Source organism: Chelonia mydas, chromosome 7 (assembly GCF_015237465.2).
Source record: "Chelonia mydas isolate rCheMyd1 chromosome 7, rCheMyd1.pri.v2, whole genome shotgun sequence".
Classification (NCBI taxonomy): domain Eukaryota; kingdom Metazoa; phylum Chordata; order Testudines; family Cheloniidae; genus Chelonia; species Chelonia mydas.
In genome coordinates this window covers 52,708,082-52,723,852 of record NC_057853.1, presented here as the reverse complement: position 1 = coordinate 52,723,852, position 15,771 = coordinate 52,708,082, and the positions used below count along the sequence as shown (strand labels likewise).

At 50.6% G+C, this 15,771-nt stretch overlaps 1 protein-coding gene across 1 annotated transcript in view; it reads left to right on the top strand.

Annotated features, from left to right (window-relative positions):
- SYNPO2L (synaptopodin 2 like) overlaps positions 1 to 15,771 on the top strand; it is a 66,918-nt gene that overhangs the window by 22,914 nt on the left and 28,233 nt on the right. The window contains exons 2-3 of the mRNA XM_037905634.2: positions 6,651 to 6,802; positions 12,124 to 12,758. Coding sequence (XP_037761562.1) covers positions 6,651 to 6,802; positions 12,124 to 12,758 — 787 coding nt within the window. The remainder of the gene's footprint in view (positions 1 to 6,650; positions 6,803 to 12,123; positions 12,759 to 15,771) is intronic.

The following is a 15,771-nucleotide window of genomic DNA, read 5'->3' as shown; positions in this document are numbered from 1 at the left end:
AATGACTGGAAGATAGCTAATGTAACGCCAATATTTAAGAAGGGCTCTAGAGGTGATCCTGGCAGTTACAGACCGGTAAGTCTAATGTCAGTACCGGGCAAATTAGTTTAAACAATAGGAAAGAATAAAATTGTCAGACACATAGAAGAACATAAATTGTTGCACAAAAGTCAACATGGTTTCTGTAAAGGGAGATCATGTCTTACTAATCTATTAGAGTTCTTTGAGGGGCTCAACAAAACATGTGGACAAGGGGGATCCAGTGGACATAATGTACTTAGATTTCCAGAAAACCTTTGACAAGATCCCTCACCAAAGGCTCTTATGTAAATTAAGTTGTCATGCAATAAGAGGGAAGATCCGTTCATGGATTGAGAACTGTTTAAAAGACAGGGGACAAAGGGTAGGAATAAATGGTAAATTTTCAGTATGGAGAGTGGTAACTAATGGTGTTCCCCAAGGGTCAGTCCTAGGACCAATCCTATTCAACATATTCATAAATGATCTGGAGAAAGGGGTAAACAGTGAGGTGGCAAAGTTTGCAGATGATACTAAACTGCTCAAGATAGTTAAGACCAAAGCAGACTGTGAAGAACGTCAAAAAGATCTCACAAAACTAAGTGTTTGGGCAACAAAATGGCAAATGAAATTTAATGTGGATAAATGTAAAGTAATGCACATTGGAAAAAATAACCCCAACTATACATACAATATGATGGGGGCTAATTTAGCTACAACTAATCAGGAGAAAGATCTTGGAGTCATCCTGGATAGTTCTCTGAAGACATCCATGCAGTGTGCAGCAGCAGTCAAAAAAGGGATAGAGAATAAGACGGAGAATATCTTATTGCCTTTATATAAATCCATGGTACGCCCACATCTTGAATACTGTGTACAGATGTGGTCCCCTCCTCTCAAAAAAGATATGCTGGCATTAGAAAAGGTTCAGAAAAGGGCAACTAAAATGATTAGGGGTTTGGAACAGGTCCCATATGAGGAGAGATTAAAGAGGCTAGGACTTTTCAGCTTGGAAAAGAGGAGACTAAGGGGGGATATGATAGAGGTCTATAAAATCATGAGTAGTATGGAGAAAGTAAATAAGGAAAAGTTATTTACTTGTTCCCATAATATAAGAACTAGGGGCCACCAAATGAAATTAATGGGTAGGAGGTTTAAAACAAATAAAAGGAAGTTCTTCTTCACTCAGCACAGAGTCAGCCTGTGGAACTCCTTGCCTGAGGAGGTTGTGAAGGCTAGGACTATAACAGGGTTTAAAGGAGAACGGGATAAATTCATGGAGGTTAAGTCCATTAATGGCTATTAGCCAGGATGGGTAAAGAATGGTGTCCCTAGCCTCCGTTTGTCAGAGGGTGAAGATGGATGGCAGGAGAGAGATCACTTGATCATTACCAACAGGTTCACTCCTTCTGGGGCACCTGGCATTGGCCACTGTCGGTAGACAGGATACTGGACTGGATGGACCTTTGGTCTGACCCAGTATGGCTATTCTTATGTTCTTAAATGTCCATGGGACTTTCTTGCATCTGTGTCTGGTCTCTGATGTATCTTGTGTCTCAGCTGGGAGGTGTGGAGTTTTTTTATTGTCTCTTCATCTGGCTGGCTAACAGGTGCCCCTGGAAGCAGGAGGGGGCATGGGGCGGGCCTCTGATAAGAGCAGAGGACTTGTTCTCTCTCCAGACAGGGTTTATTTTGGGCCCTCACGTTCTCATCCCCTCATCTCTTCATGGCTGCGGTGGATGAGGAGGTGAAGAGCCAAGGTGAGGAGAGATTGGAGGCTGGACTGATGGATGTGACAGCTTGGATGATCCAGCCCCTAGTTTAAGCCTGCAGGCAAAGCACAGGGCTGAGACGAAGAGGCTGTGGCAAAATAAAGACAAACAACTCACAGCACAAATCATTTTCTCATTCCCAGCCTGGGGTGGACGCAGCCTCCCGACTGAATGGGTCCCTGTGGTGAGGGGGGCACAGACCACCCACAGCAGCACCTCCACCCCAGCCAATATCCCTGCCCAGTGTGGAGGGGAGGCTCTGGTGGGGTTGGAGAGCTGCTCAGCACTCACCACACCACAGTGGCTCCCATCCTGTGGGGCTGGGCCCAGCTCCCCGTTCTGGGCATTGTGACCTGGCTGCTCAGGTCTGGTGCTCTTGGTTCATGATTTCCGTGGTGCAGCTAAAGCCAGGAACCCACGCTAAAGCTGCTGCCCCTCCTACCCCTCTGCTTTGCTGATGGGACAGCTGCAGGGGTGCTGCTGTGGGTGGTTGGTGCCCCCTCGACCACAGGCCCACTCCAACTCTGACTGGCAGACAGGAGTCCTTGGAATGCACCCACTAGACCTGCAGATGGTCTGAGTCTGCATATCAGCCAGTCCCCAGGCCCTCCAGTGGAAGCCCCTTCTCTGGGCCCCTACAACTGCCTCCCCCAAAATGGGAACTGAGCACCTTGTGCAACCCCATCACATTTCCTAAGGAGTGTGGCTACCGCCAATCTTAGGGAGTCTGGCTGATGAGCAACGACACACTGGGAGAGGTGGGAGAATGCATCTTTTCAGTGGAGATGGGGGTGACATTAAATGTCTCAGGCCTGTGGCTCACTGTGGGGTTCCCCACACCACAAAGGTGCACTAGATCTGGTATAAAATGCTCTGCATGGACTTCATTTCTTGCTTCCCGCCACTGCAGGACCCAGAGAAATTCATGGGAAATATTTGAAAATTCAGCTGTTGGCTATTAGGTTAAAAATCACTGGCCTGAGTCCCCACTGCCCTGCATCTTGTTTTATCATTCACACCTGTGCTAAGTGCGTGCAATGTGGGTCTCCAGTGCTACCAGACCAGAATGCTCCTCTTAAGCCTACTGGTAATAGTGGTTTGGACCCTCTTGGAACAGCTGTGTATGTGTTTTGTTTGCTTGGGGGAATGGACCAATTCAGACACAAATAAAGCTGTTTTCATTTGGGTTTTTTGTTTTGATTTTATGGAAAAATGCCTATGAGAGATAGGTTTTGTAAAAGCTTTCAGGGCCTGATTCTCATTTACACTAAGGCCCCTTTACACCACTCTGGCAGCATAAAGTAGCTTTAAAATGGGTTTCAGAGTAACAGCCGTATTAGTCTGTATTCGCAAAAAGAAAAGGAGTACTTGTGGCACCTTAGAGACTAACCAATTTATCTGAGCATAAGCTTTCATGAGCTACAGCTACTGCATCCGATGAAGTGAGCTGTAGCTCACGAAAGCTTATGCTCAGATAAATTGGTTAGTCTCTAAGGTGCCACAAGTACTCCTTTTCTTTTTAAAATGGGTATTATTGTAATTTACTACAACTGTAGGGCCGCTTTCCACTGCCACTGTAGTGTAATTGGGCCCTACTGTAAATGAGAATCAGTCCCTTTATGTTTTTAACTTCGGGCCGAACTACCCGGCAGTTTCCATTTAACCTTACATCCCTGCCTTTAAAGAATGAGCCACTTTTTCAGTCTACAATGCAAGTGAAGCTTCATAGTGTTAAATGAAGAGGTGATAATCTAAATAATGCAACATCCAGTGGCACAGGGAAAGCACGTGCTCGATGATCAGGACTCGGACTTCCACTCCCCAGAGCTGGCCCTGTCCAAGGCTTGTACTCAGCATCTGGAGTAAGGTGTAGCGCTTGTCTGCCCAGCCCCACTTGCCAGATGGCGTGTAGAGCGACTTACAGCCTCTCACTCATCCTCTGGGCTGAGGGGCCATGACACATAGCCACAGGCCCCTGTGACTTTGTAACTGACGCTGCCCACTAATCCACAAGCAACATGCTACCTAGTAATAGTTACAGCGTTGGAGAAGGCTTGCTAGAGGTAGGAGCGACACAGGAAGGAACGCCACCAAAGCCACAGGAGAAACCTTTCACTCTGTGACACAGCAGCTCCCAAGGGAGGGAAGCCTCTGGGTCAAATTCAGAAGTGATGTAAAAGATGGTAAACTATCCACTGGGTGTAAGAGAGCCTTAGGCAGCCAGATTCATCCCTGCTGTCATTCTGCTGCAACCTTGGAACCAGACACCAGCCTCAGTTACATCAGTGGAGATCCAGAGTAGCTCCAGTGCCCGCTAAGGGGTTACTCCAGATTTGCATTAGCATAACAAGGCAGCATTTGGCCCAAGGCAGGTCTCAGTGGATGTAAGTGATAAAGTAACGTAACTAGCCCAGACGTGGCCCTCAGAGCCCAACGCTAGGTGGCGTTGGAGCCTTCTCCTGGAAGCACGTGGGGCCCTCCGTGACTGGCACAACGGGTGTAAATTACATGCTGAGGAGGCAGAAGCTGGGGCGTGGAGCAGGAAATGCCTCCAGCAGAAGCACAGAAGGCCATTCCCCTTTCTACTTTAATTCATGCCTGTACCAGCCCTAACACTGCTGGGGGCAATTCAAACCTGGCAGAAGCAGGAGCAGCTCCCACTGATTTCAATGCGAGCTATGTCCCCTTGCCCCAGGGGCTGTATTTGGTCCCACAGGATCCTAGGTCGATGAGAGCTTCACTTATTTTGCATAACCACTGAATGCCACCTCAATGCAGGTGACACCTGCTAGCAACACCTGCTTGCTAAACAGCTGGCTCCTAGGGCCTGGTTCTCTTCTCTCAGCATTTGGCTGCAGGGGAGTTACTCCTGAGTCATGCTAGTGAAAAGGAAGTGAAAACCAGGCCCCCAATAAAAACAATTAGGAGTCCTTGTGTCACCATAGAGACTAACAAATTTATTTAGGCATAAGCTTTCGTGGGCTAAAACCCACTTCATCAGATGCATGGAGTGGAACATACAGTAGGGAGGTATAAATACACAGCATATGAAAAGATGGGAGTTGCCTTACCAAGTGTGGGGTCAGTGCTAATGAGCCAATTCAGTTAAGGTGGAAGTGGGCTATTCTCAACAGTTGACAAGAAGTAATGTGTAACTTACCCCACCACGGTACCACCACTATGTTTGGTCCTACCACATGGACATTTCCCTTGGGGCATTTGGCACAGGGGCATAATGGGCAGAGAACAGGGTTTCTTATGGTGCAGAGATTTCAGGGACACTTCTGGGAGACTCTCCTTCGCCACCCAAGCATCATGACACAGGCATCCCTGGCTAGGAATGGAGCTCTCTGAAGATGTTGTGACCCACCATCCAATCCATGCTAATTACTATTCGTTGCTCCGTGCCTGTCCAGTCTGCATTACAAGTGCCCCTCGCAGGGGTTCTCACAAGAAATTTTTTGGTGGCGTCAGAGTGAGGCCACCAACTCTTGCTGGTGGCCGCTCTGACAATTTTTCCCTTAAATACTTAATTAACTTTAGGAAAAACAAATAAATATGCACATATACATGTCCAAATCATTGTAATTTATTTATGTAGGGTTTTTCTGCAGACTCAGTAATAAAAATAACATACAGTTGTCTCTATTCTTTACTGGACCTAAACAAAATAGAAACAAAATAAGGTGCTTTGCACATTCGTGTCTATTTTGTTGTTTCTTTTGCTTTTTTGGCTGCTTTTTTTTTTTTTTTTTTAAAGATTTGCTAGCTAGTATGGCTGCTGCTGTGAAAACTGATTATGTATATATCACTTTTCACAGCAGACTTACTAGCTAGCTGGGAGACAGTGAAAAGTGATATTAACACACATACAAATATCGCTTTTCACAGCAGACTTACGCATCCTCGGAAAGCCATGGATGGAGAGGTGGGTAGGGAAGCAGTGGGGGCCAGGAGAATGGGGGGGCGAGCCTGGGGCTGGAGCCCAAAACCCCCTGGCTGGTGGATGGTGCCTGAAGCCCTGCATCTGGAGCCTGGCACCTGCCACCCCAGGGCTGAACCTGGAAGCCCGAGCCCCACCACCCCTGGGAAGGTCGGGAACTCACACCAGCGGCCTGCTCCTCTGGCATTTGTGTCTGCAAAGGAGGGCAGGGCCCAGCCCCTGCTGGCAGCTCTGTGGGAGGGCCACTGCTTTCTCCCCCACCATCACTACCCAGGAGGCTGTGGCAGCAAGAAAGGCCTCTGGTGGCCGCATGCAGCCACATTTGAAAAACACTTCCCTACAACGCAGGTATCATTTATTCTGGCCCTATCCCAAGGGTCTAGAGGTGAGAAAGGGAAAAGCCACTTATGCACAGTGCACATTCTATTTGCAAGACCACCAGAGAGATGGCTTCAGCCACCCCAGCCAGGGAAGCTGAGACACAGCCGGATTAACGGTTAATTGTGAAAGTGCCCCTGCTCCCTCCCTGCAAGCACAGACACCCTTTGAAACCAGGGGGAGGGGTGGGGAATGAGAGGCAGGGAGAGGAGCGTCCAGGTGTTAATTCACACTAAGAGACTGGAATCTGGCTACTGAAGAGCTCAGCTCTGCGCCTAGCAGATCGGAAGGACCCCTTCACGGGCACTGAGATTCATGAGGATTGACTGAGGTCTTACGGGTCAGCCAGGATTGGACTCCATGGCCCTCCTAGTCGCCCCTGGTGCTTTGCTCTGAGTGAGCAGCACCCCCTGCCCTCATGTGGCTTATCTGGGGACAGTTTGCAGAGCAATGAATAAGTCAGTTGCTGAAAGTCAATTGAGTTAGACAGTCTACTTCCTTCCCTCCCTCCCCGCCTCCCTCTGCTTTCCCTCTTCCAGATCCGCAAGAGAAGCAAAGCCTGCCGGGGGGGCCTGTGGGAAAACGACGAACTGGTGTCCATCAACGGGAAGCCATGCACCGGCCTTTCCCACGCCAGCGCCATGCACATCATCGACTCCTCCAGCGACACGCTCCACATCTGTGTGAAACGGTAACAGCCAAGTGCGGGCTCCAGGCAGGGAGCGAACTGCAGGGATACAGACCCCCTGCAGCGCAGCTTCATTCTGCACAGCAGCTGTCATGCAGCTGGATGCGGGTATCACTTTAGCTAACACAAGGCAGGGCAGCCTTGTCCTAGTACACTGGGGCATGGAAACAAGTCAAAAAAACAGACCTCTGGAGGACTTTGCATTCAACAAGTGTATGGCCTCTTAGGGCTTCCTGGTTGTCTCTGTGCCGTACTCCACGGCCCATTAGACTGCATGGCAATAGTGGGGAACAGAACTCAGGTCCTCCTGCTCCTATTGCTTTAGCTAAGGGAATCAATGTTAGCAATGTAGGGAATATGACTCATAGATGAGCAATTAAGATTCCATTCTGCAGCAGGCAGTGTTTCACACCAGACAGTTCATCACAGTCATAAGTAACATTAGTGACATTGCTTTACTTTGGATAAACGAGTATTCTGTACAACTGGGTTTGATTACACAGGGGCCAATTACATTAAAGGAAACATGGCATGGTGCATTAATGACAGCATTCCATAGTAAGGCCAATAATGGGATGGAAACAGGGGCATAAATAAGTCAGAAGCATACATCCAGACATGTTCCCCCCTCTGGCCTGCAAGAGGTCCAGCTGGCTAATGTCCTGATCCAGCAAAGCACTGAAGCAGGGGACTAACTTCAAGCACATGAGTAGGCTTCAGTGGGACTATTCCTGAGAAGTTAAACAAGTGCTTTAGGGTTTGCTGGATTAGGGTCCAGTCCAGGTCAGGAGTAAATCCTGTAGGTTAGAGATAGAAAAGCCCTGGGAAGTCCCATCTCCTCCCTCTCCATGAGAGTGCAGAATTCACCCCTATTGTACCCAAGACTGGACAAAGCACTAGTGAATGTCCCTTCCACAGCGATAAAGAAACACACTGGCTGATGGTCTCTGCAGAGTGGGGCCTGAGGGTGGCTGTGCTCACGCAGGGAAGAAAAGGGCAGGATGACCCCACCCACAAGGAATCAGTACCAGGTCTCCATCTAGTGCAGGGGAGGGCAAACTATGGTTCACGGGCCGGATCTAGCCTGTCAGGGCTTTCAATCCAGCCCGGGGGATTGCCAGCCCCATGACGCAGCGGGGCTAAGGCAGGCTCCCTGCCTGCCCTGGCCCCGTGCCCCTCCTGCAAGTGGCCAGCACCACATCCCTACAACCCCTAGGGGAGGGCTCTGTGTGCTGCCCTCGCCTGCAGGCACCGCCCCCCCACAGCTCCCATTGGCCGGGAGTGGGGAACCATGGCCAATGGGAACTTTGGGGGTGGTACCCACAGGTGAGGGCAGTGTGCAGCAGAGCCACCTGCCCCACCCCTCCCCCAGGACCAACTGCCAGACATGCTGGCAACTTCTGGGAGCAGTGTGGGGCCAGGGCAGGGAGGGAGCCTGCCTTAGCCCCACTGCCACCCCGGAGCTGCTCGAGGTAAGCAGCGCTGGGCCAGAGCACCCAACCCAAACCCCTCCTGTACCCCAAACCCCTGCCCTGAGCCCCCTAACCTCCTGCTGCACATCTCCTGCCCTCCAATACCCTGCCCTGAGCCCCCTCCTGCACCCCAACCCTTTGCCCTGAGCCCCTTCCTGCACACCACACCCCCTTCCCGCACCCCAACCTCCTGCCCCCGCCCTACATTCATGGCCCTGCATACAATTTTCCCACCCAGATGTGGCCCTCAGGCCAAAAAGTTTGCCTACTCCTGGTCTAGCGGGAGCGAGCCAGGGCACTGAGACATTCTGCTGTGGTCACCTGTGGTTCTGGGCTCTTATCAGTGCTTAAGTGTGACAAGAGAGGCCTGCGGAAGGTGTCTAGAATAGCACTGGCCTTATGTCACCACACTGGTGACCGCCTGCAGGCAGCAGGTGCTGGGACAAATTCCACTGGGACAAAAATCAACACACTTTGAATTAGCAAAGTGACACAGGCAGTCTCCCCGCTGGGGGTGTGAATCAGCTGTCCAGAGGGCAGCATTAGATGGCTTTGGGATAACATAACTAGCTGGCCTTACTCTTCAATGGGGCTTGCCAAATGCTGCTGCCTGTTAAATATGGCTCAAGGAGCAGAGATGCATGTTCCCATGCAGCACAGCCTTCGTTTCCTTCCCAATGGGAGAGTCAGCGTGCTGATTCCAGTGAGTGCGAGTGAGAGATGGGGCCTAACAGCCAGGACTCCAGGGTACTGTTCCTAGCTCGGATTCCCACAGCAAGGAGTAATGCTCGGTTATTTTCAAAAAAAGCAGCAGGGGGAAGGAAGGGAGTGAGACAGACATCTTTTTATTTTAGGGATTCAGGGATGCTGAAAGAGTTGGTCTGGGAGGCCATGTGAGGGAGGGGATGGTGGCCCGCACAGCTATGAGTGAGAGCGGAGGTCATCCTAATAACCAGCAGTGGGAAGGAGTGTGTGAATGAGACATCCCTTAGTCAAGATGTGCATGTGGCCCACACCGTTGCAATGTTTGAGAAGCCTCGAACTAGACCATTTCCAACAGAACCAAATTCCAAGACTGCCCTGCACCCTCAGCAGTTCACATTTTCATTCAGAGCTCTCTCTTGCGTGATTTGCACGCATGGTAACCCCCAAAGGTAAGCAGTTGTGGCAATGGGAATTACCTTGTGAGTTAGCCAGATGGCACTAGAGTGCATCATGGGGGTGCTGCAGGCCCTGAGAGCGCCAGAGTTCCTGGAGTAAACCAGGCTGGTTAGCTCTATGGTGCTACTGCTCTGATCTAATTAGACTGTATAACAATGATACTTGGTGCTACCACTTCTTCCCTTCCCAATAGCCCAAATGGAACACTGTCACAGCCCCCTTGCCCACTGCTCTCACATTTTATCCCCTTCGCGGTCATTGAGAGGAAGCCAAGTGGCACAATTCTCAAAAGCACCTAAGACCCAGATTTTTAATGGTATGTAGGTGTTGCTGCGCTCAGCATTGCAACAGTTAATTGACTGAGAAGCCTAAGACTCATCTTCAAAGGGATTTAGGCACTTAGGAGCCTAAATCCAATTGACTTTCAATGGGATTTTGGCTCCTAAGTACTCCAAACCCTTTTGAAAACAAGGATGTAGGTGCCTGTCATTCCAATTTTTTTTTTTTTTTTACTATACAGCCAAGCAACAAATTATCCTTCATGAACCCTTACATTTAAAAGAGACCTGCCTGCTCTGACCACTTGCAGTACAAGCATACACCCAGCCCCCGCCTCTCTTAGGGCTCACAGTGAAAGTTTCCCTTGCCGCCATATGAGCTTTTCTTTCTCAAGCGTTTATTGGTTTGAAAGATGAAGCATAACTGCTTCTGAACCACCTTTTCCCAGACCACGTGCCAAAGTGCCAAGTCCTGACTCAGGGCGTACCTGACTGAAGGCGCAGCTGCACGTACAGTGGCGTGTAGTGTACGGACACTGCACACCGAGCTAGCACAGGTATACACAGCAGCGGAGACAGTGAGGCACGGTTTATGTGAGTAGAATGCCCTACACGCCTGAACCCTGGAGATGTACCCTACGTGGCTCTCCACTTGCCCAAGCTGGGCCTCCCACATCGCTGCTATTTTTAGCAGTGTAGCATCCTGCTACCTCCCTGCTGCCAGAGCCTTGCACTGCGCCATGTAGCTATGCACCATAGCAGCAAGTGTGGATACAGCCTGGCTTCTGCTGCAGGGTGTAGCTACATGTGTAGTGCCTGTACTGTGCGTGCCGCTGTAAGTGTAGACACAGCCTAGTGGGAGTTCTGGCACAGCAGGTTCTGGGTAATAAGAACGGCAGAATTCGGCCCCAGTGAGAACCCAAGGGGCCAAATCATGGAGTCCTGACTCAGTCTTTCGCAAGTAAAAGTACCACTGATTTTTGCATGGCCAGAACCCTCAGGACTGAGCCCATGGGATATACAGTTAGACACCAGAGTACAGGGCTCAGTTACAGCTCTCACCAGCCAAACTGGGATGGTCACAGGAGGAGAAGGTGCCTTTCCCCAGCTGTGGGGCCTGGAGACTGTTAGGGGGCTTATTCCTTCACCCGCTTCCTTCCCTGGTCCTTCTCGCATGAACAGAGAGCAACAATACCCGAAGTCCAAAGGTGCAAACAATCTGATGTTTATTGGGGTGAACTTCCAGCAAGCAGGATTCCAGTTTCCTTCCTTAGTGTCCTCCTTCCCAGCTCTGACACCACAGAGCCTTACACCTGTGTCCTTGTTCCCATTCCTGCCCTTAGCAAAACATGATTCCAATTTCCTCACCCCCATTCCCTGTTCCCATCTCCCCCACCCACACCCTTCCTGATTGACTGCAGGCTATATAGTAAAACTTGAGTTCTGCTTTGCTATACCTTAACCAATCATTTTCCTGAAATTTAACTAACCAATCCTAACATATTGTAACACGATTATGTAACCAATTATATCCCACCACCTTAATTAATTTACACCCAGCAAAATTAATTATACAGCAGACAGGAACAATCACAGAACCAGACAGAGATTATACAGACAAACAATAGCAAAGTGGGAACTATAATGACAAAACAATACAGAAGTGAGGATTTCACATCCCAGTATTGATAAGTGAGTTCTTGCCAGACAGGATGCTATCAAACTAAGTTTCCTTTAACATCTTCTAGGCACTTCCCTTTCTCTGGGGGAGATAGGAATACAATCCTGTCCTGATAATGCCTAACAGCCCAATAGCACCTGATTTCAATGTGACTAGTTTGGAATGTGAGGATCTGACCTGTCGCTTCCCAGCTTATGGCTGCCTCTGCTGCTTAGCCAAAGGCCTTAGCCTAAGCACAGGGCCTCAGACTGTCACAGTAAGAGAAGGACCTTACACCGGCAGACAGTGATTTTGATTCTTTCTTTTATACCTCTAGAACTAGCCAAGTGATAAGAATACACCTAAATTCTTAAAGTACAGGCCTTTGCAGACAGGCCTGAATATCTATATCCTAACAGAGACAATATGCCTTTTGAGAAGCATAGCAGCTCCCAAGGTCTGGGGGAGGGGAAGACGGGGTGCAACTTGCTATTCCTGTGTCGCAGGTATAGCCAACACCCTTTCCAGCACAGCCAAGCTAGGAAGCAGAGAAATGTCAGTGATGAATTGGCCCTGATGTAGCCATCCGAGTCGCACCTGCAAATGGTGGGTTTGAATTTGGCCTGTATCATCCGGATAGGCGAGACACTTACGGACCCTGTCCCTCCCCTATGCTGAGGGCCAAACACCCTGCATCCTAGGAATTCCTCCACAGACTGAAATTCACTGAGTCACTCCTCGTTTTCTTCACAGGGCGGCCGGCAGAGACCGATCTGGCACACGGCCCCTGCACTCACTTTCCCCTGGGCAGCTGCGAGTGCTCTCCCCACCCTCCCCAGTCAGCCCAGAGCCAGCTGGTCCCCCGGCTACCACCCCACCAGAGCCGCAGCGCAGGCGGCAGCAGCAGCTGGAGAGTCTGACCTCGCCCCCCGACAGCGAGGCGTACTACGGTGAGACGGACAGCGACGCCGACAACATTGCCCAGGAGAAGCACCGGCGGGCCCGCAAGAAGAGCCCTCGTTCTCCACCTGGGGGCTCCAACAACAAGCCAGGCGAGCCACAGGATGAGGTGTCCCTGTCCGAGCTGAGTGGCTATGACAGCACCCCGGAGGCAGCAGCACAGGCCGGAGAGAACATGAGTGGCGTGGCCAAGAAAGACATCGTGCAGCAGCCTGGCAGCCGCACGGACACCTCTTTCTCGGAGAGTGAGGTGCTGCTGCAGCCACCCCCAGCAGACAGCAGGGAGCTCTCCCCAGAGGCCATGCTCCTGCCCCATGCCACCAAGACCATCCGAGCTGAGCGCCACCTCATCCCCATGGTGGGGCCAGTAGAACACCCAGTCGATGAAGATTTAACCACCACCTACGCAGAGAAAGCCAAACAAGCCAGTAAGTGCCCCCAGACACACCTATCTACACCCCCGCTGCAACCTGCCTGTGCTAGCTCCCCTTCCCAGGCTGAAAGGGCCTTCACCCAGCTTCTCTTGCGTGGATGGAGGCAGGGCCAGGCCAGCCCTGCAGGGATCTGAGCTGGTGGCTTAGATCATTCAGGGTCTCTTCTGGCAGGCGCTCAGGGAATATGTTGGGAGTCTAGAATTCAAGCACAAAAAGTGGCAGGACTCCACTCATCCCCACCCTGATTTCTGTTGAGAACAGGAGGGAGATGGCAGGTACTGGAACTGTCTGGGTTCGAGAGTGTGCTGGTAACACCTGCGCTCCAGAAAAGTGACTCGGGTGAGAGTCCTAAGCCTGGTCTCTCACTGTCTAGGCTGGGGACAGCACCTGGGGACAAAGCAACCCCATTCACTCTATAGCCACCGCTGTGTCCAAGCAAAGGAGCAATATGGATGGACTCCAAAGGGGTCACACCCAGCCCTCATAGTGAAGGAGAATTGCTGTGAGACAGTCTGAGAACAGAAAATGGAGACAGTCTCCACTCAGAGCCATCCCAAAATATTGTTACCAATGGCTTACATCTCCTTAGGGCTGGTCCTCCCACCCTGTCAAAATCAAGGGGGCCTGTCCACTTTCCTCCCCCTTTGGAAGGTGATTTTGCTGCAGCCTTGTTTGCATCAGCAGGCATGGGTGTGTCTGCATGTGGCGCTAGCTGGCTAGCTCCAGTAGAGGAGATTGCTTTTCATGCATGGGCATGCCAGTGAGGCGAAGCGAGGGGGGAAAAAATCTCAGTCAACTCTGACAATGCCCTGTGGTGGGAGCCCCCTCACTTAAGATATTTAAACTGGGACAAAACACCAGAGAATACGCTCTAGGGAACAATCCTACACTGGCCTCTGGGTGATGGACTAGAGGAGTATGTCTACACGGCACACTAAAGCCTGACTCTGACTCATATTTGAGCCCAAGTCCCCTTCTGTCCACACACAAATCAGTGTGAATCAAGTCACCTAGCACTCAGGAACCGGGATCGAGGACCCTGCTGGGTCAGAGCCGGAGTTCTACTGTGACTTGGACCCAAGCCCTGTTGGTTTACGGTGTGGACACAGCTCAAGCTGCAGACCCTAGCCAGAAGGTCTGTGCAGTGCAGTGTGGACACATTAGCACGGCTGTGGAAACCCAGGTCCAGCAATTGTAATCCCAGGTTTACAATGCAGTGTGGATGCTCAAACACAGGCTTTGACGTCCCCAAGCCTGAGTCCCACAGAGCTGAGTTTACAATGCAGTGTAGATATACCCGAAGTGACCTAACAGGGACCATTGAATCTCTTACTTCTGTGGTTCTATAATTCTGTGTCTTTCCACTCAGCCTCCACCTGCTTTGTAGATTTAACTGAGCAGTTGTTAGGGTTCATGGAAATCAGGGCTGGAAGAGATCTTGGAAGTAACCAAATGTAATCCTCTTGAGCCAGCTATTCCATCCTCCTTTAATGTTTTTGAACATTTCCATAGGTAACACCTCTGTGATCTCCTTTGATTGCTGCTCTGCTAATTGCTCTTACCACGAGGGTATTTTTCCTTATATCGAATATAAACCTGCCTTTATTCATGGTTAGCTTAAGACCATTACTCCTTGTATTAAATTCTTAGCCAGCTTTCCCTGCCTATCATTTCCCCTCAAGAACTTGTAGCAAGATGTTATGGGGAAGGAGAAAGCTGGGTCCCACCTCCCTTAGTCTTGGGCATCTTACCTGCCTCCTGCTACCCAGGCAGTATTTTAATGCCTTACATGATGACAGGACAAGAGCCATCCTTTCTTTAGAGTTGTGACCTATGCAGCTCTATCAATATTTTGTACAATAGTATCTGTCATCCAAGGACCATAAACAGCTGTACAAACAATCAATTCAGATTACAGCCCCACTGTGAGGTAGGTCATTCATATTATCTGAAATCCTCCAATCACAATTTAAAGATGTCAAGTTGGAGAATCCACCACTGTCTCTAGTTCAAGGGTGGGCACACTATGGCAGTGTGCCATATTACAAATGGGGGGACTGATGCACAGAGAAGTTAAAAGACTTGCCTGTGGTCACACAGCAAATTGGGAATAAAACCCAGGAGTCCCAACTCCCAGTCCCCTGCTCTAACCACTAGACTTGCCTCCTGCTATTAGCAAATATTTCCAATGGCTGGAGATAGGACACGAGAAGGGGAAGGCTCTGAGTTACTACACAGAAATTCTTTCCCAGGTGCCTGGCTGGTGGTCTTGCCCACATGCTCAGGGTCTAAGTGATCGCCATATTTAAGGTTGGGAAGGAATTTTCTCCTAGCAGATACCCTAGAGTTTTTTGCCTTCCTCTGCAGCGTGGGGCCTGGTTCACTTGCTGGTTTGAACTAGAGCAGGGGTGGGCAAACTTTTTGGCCTGAGGGCCACATCTGGGTACGGAAATTGTATGGCGGGCCATGAATGCTCACGAAATTGGGGCTGGAGTGCAGGAGGGGGGTGAGAGCTCTAGCTGGGGGTGCAGGCTCTGGGGTGGGGCTGGGGCTGAGGGGTTTGGGGTGCAGGAGGGTGCTCTGGGCTGGGATTGAGGAGTTTGGATTGCAGGAGGGGATCAGGGCTGGGACGTGGGAGGGGCTCAGAGGTGCAGGCTCCAGGCAGCACTTCCCTTAAGCAGCTCCCGGAAGCAGCAGCAGCAGGTCCCCCCTCTGGCTCCGACGCGGAGCCCCCTGGCTGCCCCTACACATAGGAGCCGGAGAAGGGACATGCTGCTGTTGCTTCTGGGAGCCACGTGGAGCCACGGCACGCGTGTGCGGAGCAGCCCACAAGCCCGCTCCTCGGCTGGAGAGCAGGAACGGGGCAAGCCCCAGATTAAATCGGCTGGCTGACCGGATGTGGCCTGCAGGCCATTGTGTGCCCACCCCTGAACTAGAGTGAATGGTGGATTCTCTAACTGGATGTCTTTAAATTGTGATTGGAGGATTTCAGTAACTCAGCCACAGG